Genomic DNA, 22,451 nt, shown 5'->3' on the forward strand with positions numbered 1-22,451 from the left:
AGAGAGAGAGAGAGAGAGAGAGAGAGAGAGAGAGAGAGAGAGAGAGAGAGAGAGAGAGAGAGAGAGATAAAGAAATAGAGAGAGAAATATCCGAATGCGTGCGGCGGAGAAAGGGAGGAGAAAGAAACTAAGCCAAAAAAAGCAAAAGAAGAGAAGAAAACATAAAGCGCGTATCAGGAGTTCCTGTATGGTTGCATTTGATGTATTCAGCTTTGAGATTCGAGTGGATTTTGATGGACAATACAGTGAGTCAGAGAGGGAAATGCGTGTGTACTGAACTGCAGTATGTTATATGATTATCAATGTATTTGTAGTTCCTTCACATCACTGACGAACCGACAACGTGAACGCAATTCTCCGATTGAGAAATGAACAGAGAAGAAAAAAAGCAACAACAACAACAACCGAGCAATAGAATATACGATAAAGCGTTGTCTTTTCAGTATTGATACGAAGCTCATACCATTAACATGTTTGCGTTGTAACAGAGCAACATGCCGTCTATACACACATGGATGGAAATATAATATTCGTTGTTGGAAACGAAGTGTGGAACCGAATAAACCGCACAATAACCGAACACGAGAGAGCTACTAGTAAACTGAATATAACAGAAAAAAAAACACTTAAATTGGTTTAATAACATTAAAAGTGACAACACATATTTAGTTATAAAAATTTGTTCTCGTTGATCGAAGCAGAGTAACGATTTTGTGCCGACGGCTCTATTCGAAACTCATCGCTCAAATCGTGCTCAAACTCATATACAATATCATTTTTATTTACACTCTGGAATCAATGTGCACAATCATATGTGGTTTGAAAATCGGGTTTTTAACGTTTTAAATTTGAATTATGAGACTGTGACACGGTGCCTGTTTTTATTTTTTTTTCGCTCTCTCGTTTTTTCTCTGTCAGTCTCTCGACCAAATTATTTTCAATTTCATTTCGTTAATATTGATACGCGATGCATAGAGCCAGTTTAGCTTAACGTGAGTGCGCGCGCCTTATAACTGTTCTGAGGACAATTTAAACGATGTTTTGAAAAGGCAGCACGACGAGCGCGTAGTGAACGTTTCGTATTATTTTGATTTCAAAGTTATGATATTTTCGTTGATTGAATTTAATATACAACGATTATTGTGACGTTTATGTGTGTTCATATTCATATTCGGGTCCTCGTTATCACTGTTATATATATATATGATACGAGAAAAAAAAGATGTTGTTGTTCTTCGTCTTCTATGTTGTGTAATATCGTGAACAAAATCAACTGAATATTATGTTTCGTGTGATAGACCTCAAACTAAAGAATCCATCTAAATTGTATTAGTGGAATATAAAATCAAATGAGACGAGTCTATATTTCTTCATAAGATTACTATTGTCGCTTGTAAAACCGATCCTTATCTATGTTGATATACTTATATTAATTTTTTGATAGGCGCACAGTATTTATTTTTATGAGTGTTTCATTGATGATGAGATGATAATAATATTTTGTATTTGTATGCACATCGAAAGAAAAAATAGATCGTCAGGCATTTACGAATGAAACGGAAAAAAAAATATATTGAAAATTTATACTCGCCACTGAACTTAAATCGCAATTTTTTTTAAAGAAATATGTGTAGCAATTGAATAAGGTGAAAATTACGATCGTCATTTGAAATACATATACACTTCTCGTTTTTTTTTCGAAAAAATTTCAAATGGCATATGTGTGAACAAGTTGTGAATTAAACTGGCAAACAGTGAAGAAAACGACCAAAAAAACCGGATTTATATCAACTAATTGGAACTTGTATGTTCGATCATTGTGCGTTATTCGACAAAAAAATGTGTATTTAAGGGCCTAAATCATGTGGAACAAATGTGAGATTTTCTTTTCAAAACATACCAAATACACTGAACTGAATCAAATGAAATTTCGAAAATATAAACAGTTTTAAATCGACATTTTTTTTATACGTTTACATATGATTGGTGCTAAGCTTTCGCTTCATTTATATATCTATTGATTCGTTAAGCAAATATACACAGTTTTTTTTTAAATACATTAACCGAAAATACCAAAATAAACAGGAAAAATCTGATACGATATTCATAAAGAGAAACAAAACAAAAACGACGGAATTTGACCAGACTAGAATAACACGAATCTCATCGTTCAACGACACTTCCACCAAAGTTAGTTACATACGTGAATGATTCCAGTCTGTGCAGTTGATGCAATAAAATCGTGAAAGAGAAAGAAAAAGTACCACAAAACAAAATCAACGAGAATAAGTGATAAAATTTATTTGAAAATAAAAAAAATTTGGCGCGTGTAAAATCGATTTTGCATTTTTCACTTCGAAACCAGAAAAAATCCCGAATTTTATAAATTAGTGAAGTGTTAAAAACGAGCAAAATTCATCAAAAATGCGTGTTACTTATCCACAATGGATGAATTTCGACGGCAATCGTCAAAGTGGTGGCGTCATAAACGGTGGCGTCCGTCAAGGCAAAGGAAAGGGAAAAGGCAACTGGAATCATCATTATCAACATTCACATCAACATTACAACTATAATAATGGATATCCATCTTATCACAATCACAATCACAACCATAATCAAAGTAAATAACGATCACATAAAAAAATAATAATTTGATAGCAAATTTTAAAAAATTACGTCGCGCTATCGCTTTTTGGACCCCTAACGACAGCAAATATTACTCGGAATTTGAAAATTAACAAAAATTAGACACAACAAGTGTATATGCGCCGTTGTCGCGTTATAAATTTTGAGATTTCATTTTTTTTTTGGTGCTAATAAATTAATTGTTTGCGTTGAAGCAAGCGATAAGAGCTTCCTATATTTCAATTCAATCTTTTTTTGAGGTTTTTAATCTTTTGTTAACGTTCAATCGTTGTAGATTCTAATCGATACCGTCAATTTCGTCATTTCTGTTAATTGAAACCGTGCAAAGTTCTCGGTGATTAATTAAAAATCATGGTTGATTTAAATCTGTTAAAAAGATTTATTGATGCCATGAGATATATCAGTCTCTTTTTCCTGTATATTTATATATCAGTGTTCAATTCGAAAATAACTGATTTTCATTTCCTTTTGAAAAAAATTGAATACAAAAAGCGCACGAAATGAGATTATAACTAGCATTCGTTTACATCGAAAAACTGAAGATGAACACAACAAATTGTAACAGAAAGAAAAGAGAGAGAGAGAGTTGAATAACCGTTTGACAAAAGTGTACGATAAGACTTGATATGTACACTTACGATTCAGTTGAAAAAAACTGTAATTGAAAATATTTAATATTCAATTGCATGCGCGATTCATTGAAACTGCACACAATGGTAACAGTTTGTGCCGATTCGCTTAAAATTCATTCGAATTGTTACGAAGACTCCTTTTTGCCATATGAAAAAAAAAAAGTTTGCGGCGACGTCTTTCGTCGAATGCAGCACAATGACTTGGGCATCATATTTAAATTGATTTTAATTTAGCATCGCATAACGAATTTAACCAGCGACACGCTTTCAAATGTATTCACATTTAAATCAGATCAACGGCGAGAATAATACTGAATTTTGCGTCGCTCGCTTTCGAGGACGTTGAATAAGGTGACAGAAATCGCAGTACTGAAAGATGAGAATGAGATAGATAGATGAAAGGAGAAAAAGAGCCGGAGCTAAAGAGAGAGAAACGTGATAAAGGAATTATCAGTGTGTAAATTGAAATTGTTAGAGATTTACAAATTTGGTGTGCTTTTTTCTTTGTTTGTTCGCTCGTCTGATATCTATGCCTATCTGAAATGTGTATTTTCTGCTCATTGCATATAGATCTTTTTTTATTTTTGTTTATTGTTGACGAACGTTATATTGTGCAAGCAAATGTACATTTTGTGGTTTGACATCGGCCAAAAGAATAATGTGCTTTTTTGATGGATTTTACATTTCAAATTTCGCGCGCATGAAATTGAATCATTCAAAAAGCAATCATAAAATTATTTATTAGTCCTTCTCTCTCTTTCTTCCTCTCGCAACACAAAATTTTTGTGTAATGAAATGGCGCTTCAGTAATAAGCTAATACATAATAGCTAAATCTCTCTGGCGTAATCACCATGCATTGCGATAATAAGCCTCAAATTATGTGTTCTTTAATGATCAAACACGAGCAGATTAGCATATGTCCAAATGAATCTCTTTTCTATAGATATGATAAGTTCGTGGGTGGATTTTAATTGGCTTTACTTGTAAAAATATCCAAACATAGATGGATAAAAAAGTAGCGTTCGAAAATTAATTTCTGGAAACAGTGCTTCTTTTGCGGAAGATTTTTTCATGTAGATTCACCTGTTTCGTTTTTTGTGTGCAACGAAGCAAAGAAGCCAATTCAAAAGATGGAGTTCTTTGCTTGAACGGCCATGCCATAAATAAAAATGCAATAATTTTCTCTGTCTCAAATTATTTCTGCGGAAAAATATGCCTCAAATGATTTGTTTGATTCTTTCACGAATGTTAAACTGTTTGATGAAATCGAATGAAATAACGGCATCGATTTCATTCAATTTTATTCAATTAATAAAACGTAAATGCTATTTTGAATTCTATTCGACATAGAGAGCCCATAAATTATTGTGATTTAAAATGCGCATTCAGTTTGTTTATGCACTCGGCTGTGGAATTCTAAATAATAAAAAATAAACAGCGTTTCAAAATTATATCAATCTAAAGGAAATAGACAATATTTAATAGCCCAAACAATCTTGGCTAAGGTCCAATAATTTTCTTCAGTTTTTTTTTCTTCGTCCCGTTTTCTGATTTGATTTAATGCAACGCCGCCATCGTATTTTATATTATTCTTAAACATTTGATATATGAATTGACATTTGTTGGTGATTTTGCCGTTGACTAATTTTCCTGATAAACATTCTTATTATTGGCATTTTTGTTTTCAACAAACATTCTTACGCACTTCTTTCAAACAAATGTTTTGGCTTTTAGGAATATTGTCTGCTGTAAAAGATTCACTCCAAAAACAAGCGTTTAGAAATGAAAGAAAACAACATGCGTAACGTATATACAATTAGTCATGAAAAGAAAGAAAACTGAACTAAATTGGCAAGACTTAGAATAAGGTAATAACAATCAATAACACACACATCGTCGAATTTTTTCGGAATCAAGTATGCATGATATTAAAACAATCGTCTAAATATATGTTCAATAAAAAATTATAGTCAACATATACAGCAGTAATGTGCGAGCTACATTTTACAGAAGGGGTGATTTTTCACAAACTAAAAATTTCGTTTTTTTTTTGCTCTTCACTTTTTTCGTGAAAAACCCTAGCAAATTCGAATAATTTCGGCCAATATCACGGGGGAGGGGGGGGGGGTAAACTCCCCTACCCCCCTTCGCACATTAATGATATACAGAGTAGGTACACACGTTTTTAAATAAAAAAACAAACAGTCAACAGATTGTCTGCGGCATGTATAAACAAATCGAAATTTCGACGGTCGCCTAGCGATTACTCATTCAACTCAATGATCAAAAATGATACATTTCGGAGAAGGCAATGTACGAATTCTTCATCATGTTCACGGTGTTTTCATGCAGCAAATTCCGAATTTGCCAAAAACAACCAAATTTCGTGTGCGAGAAGGAAATGCAATAAAGCTTGAAATCGGATAGATAGCTTTAATTTATGCCGAATGTCTATCCTAATAGGTTTATTTACATTTGAAATGTCATAATTGGAAATGGCTTTATTTCTGATTCACATTTACATGTAAAATGGTGTGATTATTTCCAAATGTCGGACAGGAAGGTGCTCAGACATAAGAAAATCGTCTTGCTAATAAGCTAGAATAACATAACGCACAAAATATGTGCGTCGTATATTCTTTAGGGGCCACCCCCCAACAACAACAACACAAGCACGAACTTTGTATCGCATAAAATTCTTTTCGCTAAATTCATTCAACACTCGATTAAAAAAAACCATCATAAAATGGAAGAACATGAAAAAGACGCCACATTCAACATGTATGCTCTAATTGCTTTTAAAAATAGATCGATACTTGTGTCCGCCACCAAAACAGACACGTGGATAATAAACCAATTTTTTGCGTTTGTATCGAGAAATATTTCTCACATTTTGCGTATGGAGAATGAAAAATCGAGAGAAAAAAAAAACTTGATTCAGCCAAAAAATCAAACATTTATGAAAAAGCAATCGGAATTAAAAGAGAATGTTTTATATATATATATTGAAATAGATTTTCCTAGTAACCACCTGCCAACCGAATTTTTATCTAAAATATTTTCTGTTTGTATTTCAGTGATGCGAATGACCATGTCGACTGGATCGTAAGTTAATTCATTTTTCTTTTAATATTATTATTATTTATTTGCATCTTAATCCGAATCACCGATCGCATTTCCTCAATCTTGTTCGGCTGGTTTGGCTTTTAAACGCATAAATGTTGTCGAAAAATACGAGAAATGTTGAAAATTCTTGCGAAAAACAAAGAAAATATAACAAACAACCTCAATTCTTAAATATTTAATAAATTACCTTGTAGAACCATGACGTCACGTGTTCATCGAAAAGTGTTGCGGATACCATCGAAACGACATCCGGGGAAAGCGTTGCCGGGCAAAATACATTCAGCCGCTCGTATCGGTGGCAAAGTGCTACCGGGCAAACGATTACGACCACAACAAAGTACACATTGTGATAATTCAAATGACAGTGGGCTAGGATATGACCAGTATGCCGACACACCATACGCAAACATCAAACAAATACCGTCTACAAGGTAATTTTATTTGAATTTATCGATTTCGAGTCATAAACGAATAATTCAACAGCAACAAAACACACACACTCACACTCACACAATTCTTTATAATACATTCATTGTATCAATCACATTTATTTGTTATTTAATCGATTATGTTCTGTTATTTTATTATTATTTCATATTTCACCGTAAATATACACAATTACCAAACATTACACATCAAAAACACGCTAAATATAATCCAACAAAAAAATCAATTGCATTTATTTTTATGTTCATCGCCAAATAAAAAACATCAACAATCAATCCATCAATTGTTTTGGCTTATGGTGAGAAACCGGTATTCTTTGTTGTAAAAAGTATTTCAATTTGTTATTTGGTCATTGTCATTAAACAATATTGTAAATGTATGCTTTTTAATATCACGCTTCCTTCATGTGATTCCATTCACTAGATGTTGTTTACAATTTTCCATTTATTTTATTTGGAGTTCAATTGCCTGAAGTAAAATAATGTTTTAACGAGATGTTTTGAAAAAAAAAAATTAGATTTTTAGTCTAAAAACGAGTTTTTTCCAAAGACAAAAGAGATTTTCAGAGGAAAACAGCTCCAATTTTAGTTTAATATAGACTTTTTGATCACAAGAAACCGTTTAAAGTCAGTACTAAAATACTTTTCCCTTACACACTCGGTGTGTGAGGAAAAGTAATTGGAATCGAAAAAAAACTCTTCAAAATTCTTAATCCTAAGTATTCGATTTAAAAAAAAATGGGAATTTCACAAAAATCGTCGTCTGAAGCGCTTTATATTAAAAAATCAAACTCCATGGAGGTGTCAATTCATTGTGTTGTCCAATTGGAATGTTAAACTTGGAAAAAAATATATTATCACCGTTACAATTGCGGATCAATCGACAAACCATTTATTAAACCCATTGGAATTGATAGGTTAATAATAAACACAAACTAATAATCCGTTATTGTTCGCGTTGCACGTCTTTAATGTAGATTGCCGCCTTCGTCGGGTAGTACAACCGATTCAGCGACAATATGTACGAGTCGTTTAGCCGCCAATGGAAATATTCAAATTGATTTAAGAGGTGAAGCATCAACATCAGCGACAATCGCAGCACCGGTCACCACAATTGGCATGAATGCAATGTTAATTGATAAAACTCAAATGCTTGTATCATCACCATCATCATCGTCTGCGTCTTCAATCAATCCGCTTGATAGCGATATGCTTGTGTTGGACGAACTTCAGATAAGATGTCAAAATTTAGATCAAAAAATTGATATCGACGATACATGTAGCAATGACGCATTTGCTTTTAATTCGAGCCTCAAGGGAAAGCCATTGAAAAGCAATCAAAAAACCACAACCGTTCCTTGCAATGCGTCCAAGTAAGCACATTTTTACACGACAACAACAACAATCGAAAACAAAATAAACAAGACACCAAAGACCAAATATGAGTACAAGTGAATGCCTTTTTCGATCGAAACTGGTTTCTTGCTTCGACCACTTCTTCTTCTTTAATTTTTGTACAATTTTTTCAATTAGACTTTGGTATTATTTTTAATTCGGTTGGCTAGTAGATGATTTTGATAAACAACTATCTAGCGTAAGAAAGAACTAGATGCAGTCACACTTGCATGTGATGGGAATCCCGAAAAAGGACCGAGTACGACGTTTCCCCCTTTGCTAAGCGAAATTAATCCGATATACGGCGCTGATGTAAATGTCACTCTATGTCATTCCACAATAATACATTTTTTGGCTTGACAATATATAAGCTCTTCATTCAACATGCATAATTTTTGAACGGTCGAGTAAAAAAAGAAACATATCATAAAATATTCTCCTTACGTTTTTCATAAAAATTCTCTATATTTAAAATTTATTTGTTTAAAAATAACAATAATTTCAATTTTTTTTTCATAGATTGATCAAGAATCTAATGTAAAAAGTAATACCAATGCGACACCTACCCTTATTTGGAATTTTAACATTTTGGTCCGCCATAACAGCAACTTCGTTTTGCTTCTCTGTGATTGGTCAAGTAAAACGAAGATGCTGTCATGGCGGACTAAAATGCTACAATGGAGACCAACTACGTTTCTTTTTGCATTTTTACGGTAGGTGTCGCATTGTCATTACTATTTACATTGGATTCTTATTTAATCGATGAAACATTTTTTTTGAAATTATTGTAATTTATAAACAAATTAATTTTTTTATAAAAAAATTTTTTTTATAAAATTTTCAATGAAAAATGTTAGAAAAATATTTTATGACATGTTTTTTTTCAACGATTCAATAATTATGAATTTGTATGCATTTTAAATGAAGAGCTTATTATTGTCAAGCCAAAAAAAGTATTATTGTGAAATGACAGAGAGACATTTACATCAGCGCCGTATATCGAATTAATTTCGCTTGGCATAGGGGGAAATATTTTGACAGATAGTACTCGATCCTTTCAAAATTGATAAATTTAGAAAACCACGATAGGTTCATCAATAAAAATGTGCCTGTCTTTTGTTTAAATCATGACTTTCAACGTATACAATGAAGAACAATGATTGATTTTTATTTAATTCGATAAATGGGCTGCTTTTTTCACGTACGATTTATTCGATATTCTCATGTATCGATTGTAACAAAGCACGACGACAGCTGTTCAACGCAGCAAATTCATTATTATGGTTGTCACTGTTTATGTTGGGTGGCACAAATTTGTACCATTTTTGATTTGGGCAATCGAAATTTGTGCCATTTTTTAGTTTCGCTGGCAACCGCACCATGGCGCTACTGTCAACTTTGCTTGTCATTGTCGCGCTTTGGATCGTAAAAAGTAAACTCTGAATACCGTACTACCTTCATTCATGGTGCAAATATTGAAACAAGCGGCAAAGCGATACGAATGAGAATGTCTTTTTTATCTTTTAATGACTTCAATTCGAAAAAAGAAACTGGATTTTGCACGACCAACAAAAAAATGTATTTTTAAATTAGCCCATTCCAAAATTAGCCGCTAAATTCACACACATAAAGAAAACAATTTGCATAAATAACCATAAAATATTGTTATGACGCATGTCGATTTTACGTCGTTTTTTTTTAATGTTGTTGTTATTGTTGTTGGTTCCATCTGTACCTTTCGTAAGACATGTTGTTGTCCTTTATTTGGCTTAATTTGCTGCATCATAGCCTCAAGTATTGGCGAATATTTTTTTTATCTGTCTGTATTCGCATGCCAATTTTAGAAAACAAGTGCAAAAAAGCAGATCAATTGCAACAGCTTTGTTTCTTTTTTTTCGTATGTGTGCTTTCGACCGAAAATTGATTTTCAGCATAGAATTACCAGAAGGGCAGATTCAGTGTGCATTTTGCTCAATATTGTAGAGCAACGGTATTATCAACATATTCACTTGGCGTTCGACGCCAATCTAACCCATTTAATGCGAGAAGCGCTTTTTATCGCTGATATTCAAATAAACAGCTCAATAAAATTCAAACAGTGATAGTCGTATCATTGATTTAATTGTAACATATTAATGTATACAATAGATGCACTGTTCTATTGAAATTAATAGTACGCAAATCATTTCCATTCGACGCATTTCTCGTATCATTGAACATTCGGTGGTTTTTCATTTATTTTCATGACTGCATTTAGTGAAATCTCCATTCTCTCATTGATTTTTTCCATTTTATACTACAAAACACAAAATTATTCAGTCATTTTTAAGCGATTTCAGATCATTTTCATTTTTTCTTGGCTATTTTTGTAGACAGTGTTCTCAAGAGGTGTTTGTCGAACAATCGAAATCAATTGTCATTTGCAATAACAACAGCAACAATTGAGTCATCGTAAAATCAACATTCACACACTGAAACTATGTCATTGCGAAATGAGCGATAGAGTTTTATCCTTCGATTAAAATGTTTTGTTGCATCAATTTTATCTAGCCAATAATTCAACGCATCAAAATGTGTTTTGTGCCACATGACGACAATCTCGCCAATTTACATTGCACTTTTACCCTTCTCCGTCGCGGCAACAGTTCTATTTGGAATAGAACGAAAAAAAAATAAGAATAAATGCCCTCGCTCTAGATTTCTAACAATGGAAAAATCTCTCACTGGTTGCTTGGTCTCATTTGATCTAGTATTAGCTGCTTTATAACATTGCTTTATTGCCCACTCATATATTCATACAGCAAATTGATCTCGCGCGCGCACAATTCATTTACCCATCATTTTTCTTTTCTCGCAAAGTCCTTCCAAGTGGTCTTCTTTTAGTTTTTTTTTATTTTGTTTCACTTTCAATCATCAACGATCCAATCTATAAAAATGTCAAACTTGTTTAACTTGTAAAACTTCAACGCTCTCATTTAAAGGATAACAACAATAACGCGTGGCACAACGCGACCAACCATTCGACGCCAAGCGATTGGATCACAAATGCTCAATGCTCCGAATAATAATATGGGCGTTAGCGGAACGGTTACATTACAAACACAAATTGGTGCTATCTCACAGAATGGAAAGTGTCAATTGCAAATTTTGGCACAACCCGAACAACAGCACAGAGCAAGGTAAACGAAATTGATTTTGAAGATGCTTACAACGGTGCTCATTTTGATTTTATTCTCAAAAATAAAGGTATCAGACAGAAGGAAGCCGTGGTGCGGTGAAAGATCGAAGTGGAAATGGTTTTCCAATTGTTAAACTCATGGCATACGATAAACCAGCTACGTTACAAATTTTCATTGGAACAGATGTCGGTCGAGTGGCACCACATATGTTTTATCAAGCATGCAAAGTGTCGGGTAAAAATTCAACGCCATGCAATGAGAAAAAAGTCGAAGGAACCATTGTCATTGAAATTGATTTGAAGCCAGAGACCGACATGACCGCTACATGTGACTGTGTGGGAATTTTAAAGGTATATTCATGTTTGGCACGACCAAATTAAATCATTTTACAAATTAATCGGGTTTTTTTTTTCGTTAGGAACGAAATGTTGATGTTGAGCATCGATTTCCGGATCAAACAGCCGGACCACGAAGTAAAAAGAAATCAACACGTTGCCGTATGGTATTCCGTACACAAATCACACATGATGATGGAACTATCGAAACGCTGCAAGTGTGCTCTCAACAAATTATCTGCAGTAAGTAACATCAAGTGAAAATTTGGTAACATTTTTTGGTACTTTGTTAGTAATTTACACTTTATTTGAGTTCGATTTCAACTGAATTTATAATCGAGCTCATTTATAATTCAAGATATCTTTTTATTAATAAATTAAATTTTATCTTGAAATATTTTCCGTACAGCACAACCGCCTGGCGTGCCCGAAATATGTAAAAAATCATTGGTGTCATGTCCGGCAAATGGGGGTTTAGAACTCTTCATTATAGGTAAAAACTTTTTAAAAGATACACGTGTTATATTTCAAGCACGCCGATTACTGCCGCCGGCCAGCGAATCATATGACACAATCTGGGAAGAGTCTGTTTTTCCTGACAAAGAATTTTTGCAACAGGTAAGCAACATTTTGTGCATTCACTGTGAATGTTAACATCAAATTCAAAAGAACATTTCGAAAAAGCGGGCGTTGTTCGCACTTTTTTTGTTTTGGTCCGTAACCGATAAATGCAATTGCTGATGAATAAATTGGTTTGTTTTTCAGACTCATTTAATATGCACTGTACCGCCATATGTTGATCCCAACATTGTCGAACCGGTCACGGTTCAAATGCTTGTTACGTCAAGTAATAAGTTCAGCGAACCGCATAATTTTGTCTATACACCGAAGAGTGCATTCGGAGCTGGAGCACTAGCAATGGCATCCACATTGGCATCATTACAACATGCTCATTCAAAGAGCATTCAAGGTATTTTAAGAGTATTCATATCTATTTGTTAATCAAATCAAAGTAACCTTTCAAAACTAAACAAAGAAAAGAAACGATATATCTCCGAACGATGCCGCATCGCTGAATGAAATGATCAAATAGCCAAACTAAAAGAGTGAACTCAGCATATAAGAAACATCCAAACCAATTATGAATTGGAAAATATCGTTCCTTTACACGTGTTTTACTTGAATGTAAAAAAAAAATCGATGATCCTGATGCAGAAAATGTCGCGTCTTAAAGTAATGAGTATGATTCATTGACATAATCTCCTTATGATACCCTTTTTCTCTCTTCTCGAAATGGATTTTTTCTTTCACAAATATTCACGGGAAAAACGACACAATGACGCAAATTTAATTTATTATGTTTTTTGGCACATATATTAAAATAAAGCTGAAATTCGATAGAGCGCCACATGCAATTCGAAAATCACAAATAACAATAACAAACTGTCGCTTTTTTTATCAATGCCATTGATTCATACACGAGCTTGTTGTTTCTTCTTTTTATTTTGAATTTCGTAATTTTTGCCACTCGTCAATTTTTGAAGAAGCGACACACAAATGTATTTCGTTTTTTTTTTTTATTCAAAATGCAGCAGTTCGAAGAGAGCGCGTGCATATGTGTGTTTGATATTTGACGATGTGATTTTAGTTTATAGAATGCGTTTGGAGTATTTTTAGCTTTAAATGAAGGCAGAACAATGACCTTTTTAGCGTATGAGACACAGCTTAACGTTCACCCCACTCACATTGAAGCGTGTGTAACTTGTGCGCTTTGTTTTTCCTCTCTTTCGAGCTCATTTACAATGGTGTATGCAACAAGCGATGTAACACATTGAAACGCAATGTCACACACAACACACGCCGATATATGTTACATTCGCCTCTGGCTGGCAAAGCTAAAAACCAACTTCTATGCCCCTTTTGCTGCTGTTTGTTTATTTTATATTGTTGTTTTGCGGTGGTTCTTCTTCTTCATTAAAAATGCCGTCTATTTCTACGGTTTGTTTTTCACTTTATCAATGTAACGGTGCTGGGACGACAAAGACAACGGAATCAAGCATTACAGTTAAAACATTTCCGATTGATTTAACTTGTTGAATACGGCTCTTTGCAAAATAATTGACTCCAAATGGCTTCACTGTCGCAACGTTGTCGGTTACATCTCACTTAGTTTTTCCGATCGAAATACCAAGTGTATACGGTTTGTGCGTGTGCAACAAGTGAATTAATTGGATGCGATGTCGATGTCATATAGTTCATAACATAAGTTCAAAGAACTCTAGAACAAATTCCAACTTCAAGCGACCACTTGTCGATATGCGCTAGCGTCATTAACCGAAGCTTCGCTTTTAAATTTTTCGCCACATTCTGAACAATATCATTTTCCCTGCATTTTTTTTTCTTCTTAATTTCAAACGTCTCTTGCTTACGGTTCGACGCCGTTTATTTGTCAAACAATTAACATTCATCGATATAAATTGGAGCGCGTGAATATATTATTATTCGTCGATGTTTTTCATGAATAGTTTAAATATGCTCGATAAAACAATTTAGTCGTTTTAGCACAGTCGGTCCGTGTGATTTCCCGGCCACCAATGCAACACATATACCATAAAAAGCATATTCCACTGCAGTGAGTGGCAATGCGAGAGTGAGAAAACAGAACAAATATACTTACAAATGGATATCGATTAATTGCAAACGACTCAATTATATTCGAGACAAAATAAATGATTGAAGAGAGAAAAATAGAATAGAAAAGTGTCGTTACCATTGCAAATCGAACGCTATTTATTCGTTTTCAAATAGCAAATGGAAATGCCCGTACTCTTTTTTTCTTGTTCTGGTATGGATGGAATGAAAAAAGTACATTTTCTATTGTTTATTATTGGAGTAAATAAGAATTTCGTTTTTCAGTCGATAGAAAACTAAAATCAACTAAATGATGCACTTGAACGCTTTCATTCAATTGGGTTTAAGTAATTGCAACGGATGACAATCGAAAAACGAAATATGCTTAACTACTCCAATAAAAAACGTAGTCCGTTAATAGAGAGGGCGTCCGTTAATACATATGGTGAATAGAGAGTGATTGTTTTTTTTATATTCAATATTTATTATTGTAGTGAAGTTTTCCGAAGAGAGTGGCACTTATATCGTGCAATAGGGTTATGTTTTTAATGTTATGCATGTGAAAAGGGATCTTTTTCTTTTTTTGTAAGGACAGAAATGCTCGAAATAGATTTGTGTATGTTTTAGGAGCTTTTTTTTACTTCCAACAACAGACTTTCAATCTCAACAATATAGATATGTGGAAGGGAACTTCATAAAGTTTTGAAACACATTGAGATTTGTCTAATTGTTTCGTTGTTTATTTGTGATGTGCTTGATGTGATAGGACAAGAATAAGGAGACAGCGAATAAAAGTCAATGTGTTTCGGAGATTGAATATATTTCGCTTTGAAGATGACAGCTACTTTATGAATGTGGTTATATCTCGAGGGATGATGATCCATTGGAATTGGTTGATGACCGAATGTGAATGTTGCTGGATGGATTCTTTTTCCTACGTTCATATTTTTTTTCATCTATTCTAATTTTATGTTATTTTTCAGCAGCAGAGTGTGTCTTTTTGAGATCAGACAGATTTATTATATGATAAGGCTTTTTTTTTTCAAATATGAAAACGAATAAATAAATTCGATTTGTTGTGCGGTGAAAAAAAAAGTGATATTTTCCAATTTCACGAGTTCACTCTTTGAAGTCGGCTATTTCGTATCCATTCCATGAATATTTCGGATGAAAATAAAAATAGTTTGACGCAAAATTGAAATTGATTTTTGAATACACGAGCGATGTGGCATCACACCAAAGACTTTTCTTTTGCAAAAGAGAAAATTATAAATGACGAATAAAAAACAACATATATGCAAAAACTCAATCAATCGAAAATATTTTGTGATTACAAATGTTACATACGCATTAGTTTATGTTTCGACTCAAATCTAATATCATCAAAGTTTTGTGTTTCGTGCGAAAATTGCCTGATTTCATATTTACTGTGCAAGTTTTCTTTTCTCTTTATAAATTTCATCTCGTTTGTTCTTTGTCTATTTCATTTCAATATAATTGTATGTCCAATCCGCAAATTTCCCGGGGATATTTTATTCATTTTCAATTTCATTTCTTCTCTCGTTTTCGTTTCATTTCATCATAAAAGCAAAGATATTTTAACAAATTTCGAGCATAGTTTTTGACTAAAAAAAAAATTCGCAATGCAAATGAAAAGAATTCGAAAACAAAATTTATTTTTTATCATTTACATCGATTTGAAAAAATCGATTAGACAAATATGTAATCACAAAATATTGCAAAATATAAGTTTTTTTTCTATCCAATTCAAATAATTTAGGTGAAAATTTTTTTTATGTTCTCAATGAAACCGAACAATTTTATGAAACAAAGAAAAAAAATGTCAGAATATATAAGCGCTGGCAAAATCGATGGTCATGAGTCAAGTAACGCATTAAATTCAAAGTTGTTGATGTTAACTTTGTTGTTTCGTTTATTTTTAATTGCTTTCAATAACGCAATCGATTTAATTACATCTTATGGCGATTGCGCGCTAAATAAAAAAAAAACATGTAAAAAGCAAAGAAGATGGTGAAGCAATGAAGAAACGCAATGAATATTTTGTTTCTGAACCGAAAAAAAAGCGATTTGAATTTAATTGCTGAACACTCAATATGCCATTGGTCAGCGTTGTACTTTTTGACATTTTAATAAAGACAATAAAAAAAATGAAAAGAAAAATAAAGCAAAAAATTACCGTTAAAAACTTCTTCAGCGTGGATTATGCACATTATAAATAAAAACAATATACATTCGACGGGAGAACAGTTTAAGACCTAGTAGGCAGCTGAATATCTGAATGAAAAATGAAATATGCGCGCGCGCTCCAAATATTGCTGTGTATGGATCGTCATCATGTGCCAACGTAAACTCAATATAAGCCACCATATTCAGAATCACAGACACACGTGTCCATCCAATATCATTCCAAATCGGCTTCGATACACAACCACGGGTACTGGTTAAATGCCACAAATTAAATCTAAAAAAAAAACAAATCAAATTATTTTAATCAATTCTTTTTTTTGTTGTTGAATTTTTTGATTTTACAAACACAATTTTTATTTAAATTTTTCTGTTTTAAACTTTGTAACATTTTTTTTGGTAATTCTTTCAAATAACTGAATCAATATCGATGTTGAAAATCTCACGCGCGCGAATCTCACATTTTCTCTCTTTAGTTTCGTTTTTTTGGGTGTTCAATACACTTTTTTTTCGTTGTTGTTACAAGCACACATGAGTGACGTCATTAGGTCTTCAAGTGAGAGGTGATTTCATTGTCTTTTTGTCTTTGCATTCTTTTCTGATGCATTTCGAATATATTATGTACGGTTTCATTTGTGCTATTTTTAGTTTTGCATTCTGTTTTATTTTTATCATTTTATTCGATTCCTTTTTATTGTTATTTTTTTTGGGCATTGCCATCGATTTTTTATGCAGAATGAACTGTAATTGAACATTACGCTCTGGTTTTTTTCACTTATTTGCTTTGTTTGCGTCAATCACATTGAGAATCGTTTTTTTTGTTTCTCGCGAATAAACCTCGCCTTTTGACATTCAAAACAATCACTCATTTGCCTTCATTTCATGTACTTATCTCTCGTGAGAATGCTTCTTCGAATGAGAAAAAACAGAAATAATTACATTATTTTGTCGTCGCTTATTTATTTAATTAAAAGAGAGTGTGACAACTCGTTGAAATTTTATTGGTTTTTCTTTTTCATAATTGTTTTTTTCACACATAAAAATTAAAAATTCATAGCAATATTTCTAAATAATATAATTTGCCGGTGGTATTGATATTGAGGTCAACCGAGAGATGTGAAGCGGATTTGAATTGGACATCAGTGCAACGGGACTTACAATTTTTCGAATTATATTTTTAGTTTTTGCATTTCTTTCTCTAGACTATTTCAGGGACAGATACCAAACATAAAATTGACATATCGACACGCATCCGCATTACGCACTCTAATTTTATGTAGATTTTAAGGATATTTTTTAAGACCAAATGATCATCTTTTTTTGTGCATATGAGTTGTGCTGTTTTTGTATTTGAGCGAAATATCGAATGTAAAAATGTGTTGGGCATGCATGTGTATTGTTAAAGAGAATGTGTTGTAGGAATGTGGACTGAAAATGTCTTGTTCTATATCATTGGGTGAATTGTGAATGACCATTTTGATGAAAATGCTTTGCTTTTCAATTTGACGTACTAGCGCCATTTGGCTGTTCAATGCAATGCGTATTTTTTTGTGTGCCTATTGAATCGCTGTTCGAATTCTTAAGATCGCCACCAGATTTTAAAAAAACAAGCTCTTGGCATTCAGCAAGCATCTTTCATCGAATTGATTTTCATTTTTATTTCATATTTTTTTAAATTAAAAATAAACAAATAAATTTATCTAAATGCACCGAATGAATGAGCAATTATATTAAGTGGAATTTTGTGTTTGGTGTTTTGATTGAACATTGTGGATGAAAAAAAGATGATCATTTATCTGACCTAACCGATTGCAATCGATAGAAAAGGGGAGCGTGTGTGATAGAGAGGGAGAGTGTGTATAGCATTCAATTTACGTTCAATATTTCATATAATATTTTAAGTGGGAATGAAAAAAAAAAATAAAATGAATAAAAAAAGATGCATACGGTTAACCAGATCTATATCTAATTGCAAATTGTTTACATTTTCATAAATTAAGTTTTCAGGCGCCAAACAGTCCGAATTGATGCCGAACTATAATCACAAATCAATCAGCGATTAGCTTTTAAGTTTTTTACCGTCTAAGTCCCATTTAATTAATAAATGCATATGTTATATTCGATGATAATTAATACGATTTTCTCTGCAGATATGGAAATGGGATATGGAAATGAAGAATCACGTTCAATGTCACCGACATCATCGCCAGTGTTGAAGAATGCACCGGCTTCTTGTTCCACATTGATGCTATGGGCAAATCATCTGAAAGAAACGTCGAATAAAATTGATGCCGGTATCATGCCACCGCCGGCAACAACGCTTCCATTGAACATTCGTCGAACATCATTGTCTGGTTTGCTTTCATGTGGATCAAACGACCAATCATCGCCGCCAATGCTCAAAGCCGAAATTCTTGACGAAAATTCACAAAGTTCAATACTATCGAACGGAGCCGAAAGTTTACACGACACAATCGATTACGTATCGGAAAATTCGATGGATGCAAGTAATCCGGCGACATTAATGAGCACATCACCGTTAGATATGATGGCAGCGAATTCATTCCCCGCTCCGCCACCATTGATGAACATAACATCCACGTCACCGATAAATGTGGTCGATTTAAGAGTTAAACAAGAAGACGGCATGGCCGCACAAATTCAAGACTTAGTACATCCAACATTGGTCGAACCACCCAAGTTAATATCCGGAGTTCCGGTTCCCGATGCATCGTTGATGGCACCATTTGGCCGACCAAAACTAAACGATTTAAAAGTACAAGTGGACGATGTTCAAATGTTTAATGCACCAAACAGCACCGATATCATGCTCAACAATAATTTAGGCACACTGAATCACGTTGGTGTAACACCGATGACCACAAACCAACAAATGCAACAAACAATGGAACAACAATCAAGTGTATTTGGAACGCAAGGTCTAATGACCGAAGCTGGAACCGCAAATGGTTTAAATCATATGCTAAGCTTTCCGAGTTCAACGCAGGCCATTTCACCGAATATTTTAAGCACCAGCCCAACAAATCCACTCACAACCGATGTGATGCTCAATTCACAAGCGATCCCAACGATAAACACATCACCAAATTCTATGCTCACCGTTGAACCGGTGAATAATTCAACAATTGAATCTGACATTATTATGAACTCAACCATTTCACCGACAATGATGTGCAACAATACATCAACCGATCCAGCAACACTTTTACCAAATGCCGTTGCAATTGGTGATGCACCAGCGATGATAACACAACCACCACAACAACCCACCTCGGAGGCGCTATTGAACAATTTTATTCAGCCGATGTCAATTAAACAATCGGATGCAGCTGTTAAAAATATGATTTTGAATGCGGCTGCTGAAATTTTATCATCGGAACCGAACAGTATTACACCGGAAACGGCAACGAATGCGCTCATTGAACACGTCATGATTACGGAACAAACGCCACAAACAACAAACGCAAGCCCACCATCGATAACAAACATTTTGACGCATAGTGATTCAACGAATTCGGTTGTCGTGTTGGCCGGCAGCAATAAACTCATTCAAAATGGTAAGCAGACCTTTTTTTCGAAATTATTATTGGAAACATATCTTTTGACCAAGCATTTGAAAGAATTTTCTTATGTAAAATATTGAAATTATTCCCCCTGGGCAACCTCATCTTCAGAGGTTATGATAAAAAACAAATCAAAGTTCTCAAAATTGTTCTCTTCTTTTACAGTTGTAGCAGCTGCAGCCGCACAAAATGCATCTGATATTATACAAAATCAAATGGTAAATGCCGATCCAATATCGGCAAATCCGCAAATTGTAAACGTGCAACCAACAACAACTGCGGCATCAGCAGCCGCAGCAAATCTAACACTCGTTCAACAAAGTCTCTTGAATAATATACAGTGAGTACATGGTTTTTAAAATACTTTAAGATTTCCTGAAAATACTTTTTTCTAATCGAACATATTAACGAGAATTCGAGATCTTTTTTTGTTATTTTTTTTCGAATTTTTGAAGAAAAAAAGTTGTTTGGAAGAAGTATTTTTAGAAATTCTTCCGGCAATTCCGACTTTTAGTCGGATTAGACATTATTGAATTCAAATCAACTGTTTATTTCGTCTCTTAGGCAAGAAATCTGTGCATTGTCGACAGAAACAATTGTTGGCGATCAATTGTCACCGAAACGAGATGATTTAAGTGCTAAACCGCGAAAGATGTCGGAACCAATGGTAACCGATCCAATTGTATCAGTTGCACAAACGATTGCTACAACAAGTGCTGTAATCGTAACAGCAACAAATCCACCAACAACCGGAACGATTCCGCCAGATCTAACAACAATGTCCGATCATGATTTAATCAGTTATATAAATCCAAGTTGCTTCGACCAAGGTACCTTCTGAATAAAACTGTTAATTAATCGATTTTATTTAATGCCTGTTTTCATTCTATTTTAGTTCACTTGTAAAGAACTCAATGGATATGCCAATTTAATGCTAAATTAAAGTAAACAACATTTTACAAAATATTTTACAAAATCGTCTATGTGCCTATTATTGGTTAAAATTTTCGTGAGAGAAATGAATATATTTACTAAAAAAATAACTATAGATTTAGATCGCTCAGTTCTTATTCGCTCATTCTCAACGATTCATTATGTCAACGAAGAAACCGAAAAAGATGGAGACGGAGATGAAGAAGAAGAGACGATACAAATACGCTTACACGTGAGTGTGAATCTGCATTTTCGATAGCGGAAAGTTTCAATTTCAAATTCCATGAAGTGCATGTGCAACAGCCAACAACCTAGCTCTACACAAACATGGAGACACGTGAAAATGTTCGAATGTTACAATTTATAATATGATATATACATTATACATAGTTATCCTTATACACCTTAGAATTTAGTTGAATTCACTGAATCCAATGAATTTATAAAAAATAAAATAGATTTAAATGTATTATGTATGTGACGACGATAGCAGACAATTATACACGACAGACAAAAAAAACGAGAAATTGAAAGAAGGAAAGATGAATATTTATTTTCTTAATGCGAATTAGTGTTTATTAGATGTATTCAAAAATGAAAAAAAGAAATGATTGTTCATTATAACCGAATTATCATTCATTATTATTATTTTTCACGCGACCAACCGTGAAAAAACAACAACACATTTTTTATTGAAAGAAAAAAGCGAATTCTATTTCCATTTATTTGGAATTCACTTGCATGGAATCGAACTGACAAGTTGAAGAAATTAGAAGAAGAATACGAAATTTCATATTGCCGAGCCGAGCTTCGAAGAAAGATAAAAATTAGATAAATTTAAAAAAAGCGCATGCGAACGAATATTCATTATGTTCAGCACCTATTTAATTACTGTTTACATGTGATATCGTTGTTTGACATCGCATAAGCACTTACAAGAGTGCAGTTTTGGCGTAATTGGATGATTTCAAGAAAATACTTTCAGTTTTTTTTCTTTTGTTCTGGAGTAAGATGTTTTGATTTCTTCTCACTTGAACTTAATTCATGGCACGGCAAAGTCAATAAGAATAGAAAAGTTTCGAATTACTTCATATTGAATTTGAATTTGATTATTTTTATCATTATTATAATTGTCATTCATTTAATACTAATTACATTATAACATTGAGATTTGGATTAATTAAACATTTATTTTGAAGAAGATACATTAAAATTACTTTTATATTCATTTGATCCCAACATTTATATACACACAAACACACAAAATATATCTACAAACCTTAATGTCTATATTAAACGAAAAAAATAAATAATAATATGAATGTAACACATGGTAAC

General features: G+C 33.3%; 1 protein-coding gene across 5 annotated transcripts in view; it reads left to right on the forward strand.

Moving 5' to 3' along the window:
* Nucleotides 1-21,582, forward strand: part of LOC116341710 (nuclear factor of activated T-cells 5-like) — a 42,969-nt gene extending 21,387 nt beyond the window's left edge. For 2 of the 5 annotated variants that reach the window (XM_031768946.1, XM_031768947.1), the window contains exons 3-14: nucleotides 6,357-6,384; nucleotides 6,600-6,836; nucleotides 7,829-8,224; nucleotides 11,228-11,425; nucleotides 11,493-11,775; nucleotides 11,844-12,003; nucleotides 12,170-12,378; nucleotides 12,526-12,730; nucleotides 18,747-20,174; nucleotides 20,346-20,520; nucleotides 20,745-21,010; nucleotides 21,076-21,582. In XM_031768946.1, the coding sequence (XP_031624806.1) occupies nucleotides 6,357-6,384; nucleotides 6,600-6,836; nucleotides 7,829-8,224; nucleotides 11,228-11,425; nucleotides 11,493-11,775; nucleotides 11,844-12,003; nucleotides 12,170-12,378; nucleotides 12,526-12,730; nucleotides 18,747-20,174; nucleotides 20,346-20,520; nucleotides 20,745-21,010; nucleotides 21,076-21,086 (3,596 nt within the window). In that variant the 3' untranslated portion in view covers nucleotides 21,087-21,582. Of the gene's footprint in view, nucleotides 1-457; nucleotides 2,621-6,356; nucleotides 6,385-6,599; nucleotides 6,837-7,828; nucleotides 8,225-11,227; nucleotides 11,426-11,492; nucleotides 11,776-11,843; nucleotides 12,004-12,169; nucleotides 12,379-12,525; nucleotides 12,731-18,746; nucleotides 20,175-20,345; nucleotides 20,521-20,744; nucleotides 21,011-21,075 lie in introns of those variants that run through there. The other 3 variants (XM_031768945.1, XM_031768944.1, XM_031768948.1) reach the window with 3 other exon arrangements.
* Nucleotides 21,583-22,451: the final 869 nt, after the last annotated feature.

Source organism: Contarinia nasturtii, unplaced genomic scaffold (assembly GCF_009176525.2).
Source record: "Contarinia nasturtii isolate CC-2019 unplaced genomic scaffold, AAFC_CNas_1.1 Cnas_scaffold_745, whole genome shotgun sequence".
Taxonomy (NCBI): Eukaryota; Metazoa; Arthropoda; class Insecta; order Diptera; family Cecidomyiidae; genus Contarinia; species Contarinia nasturtii.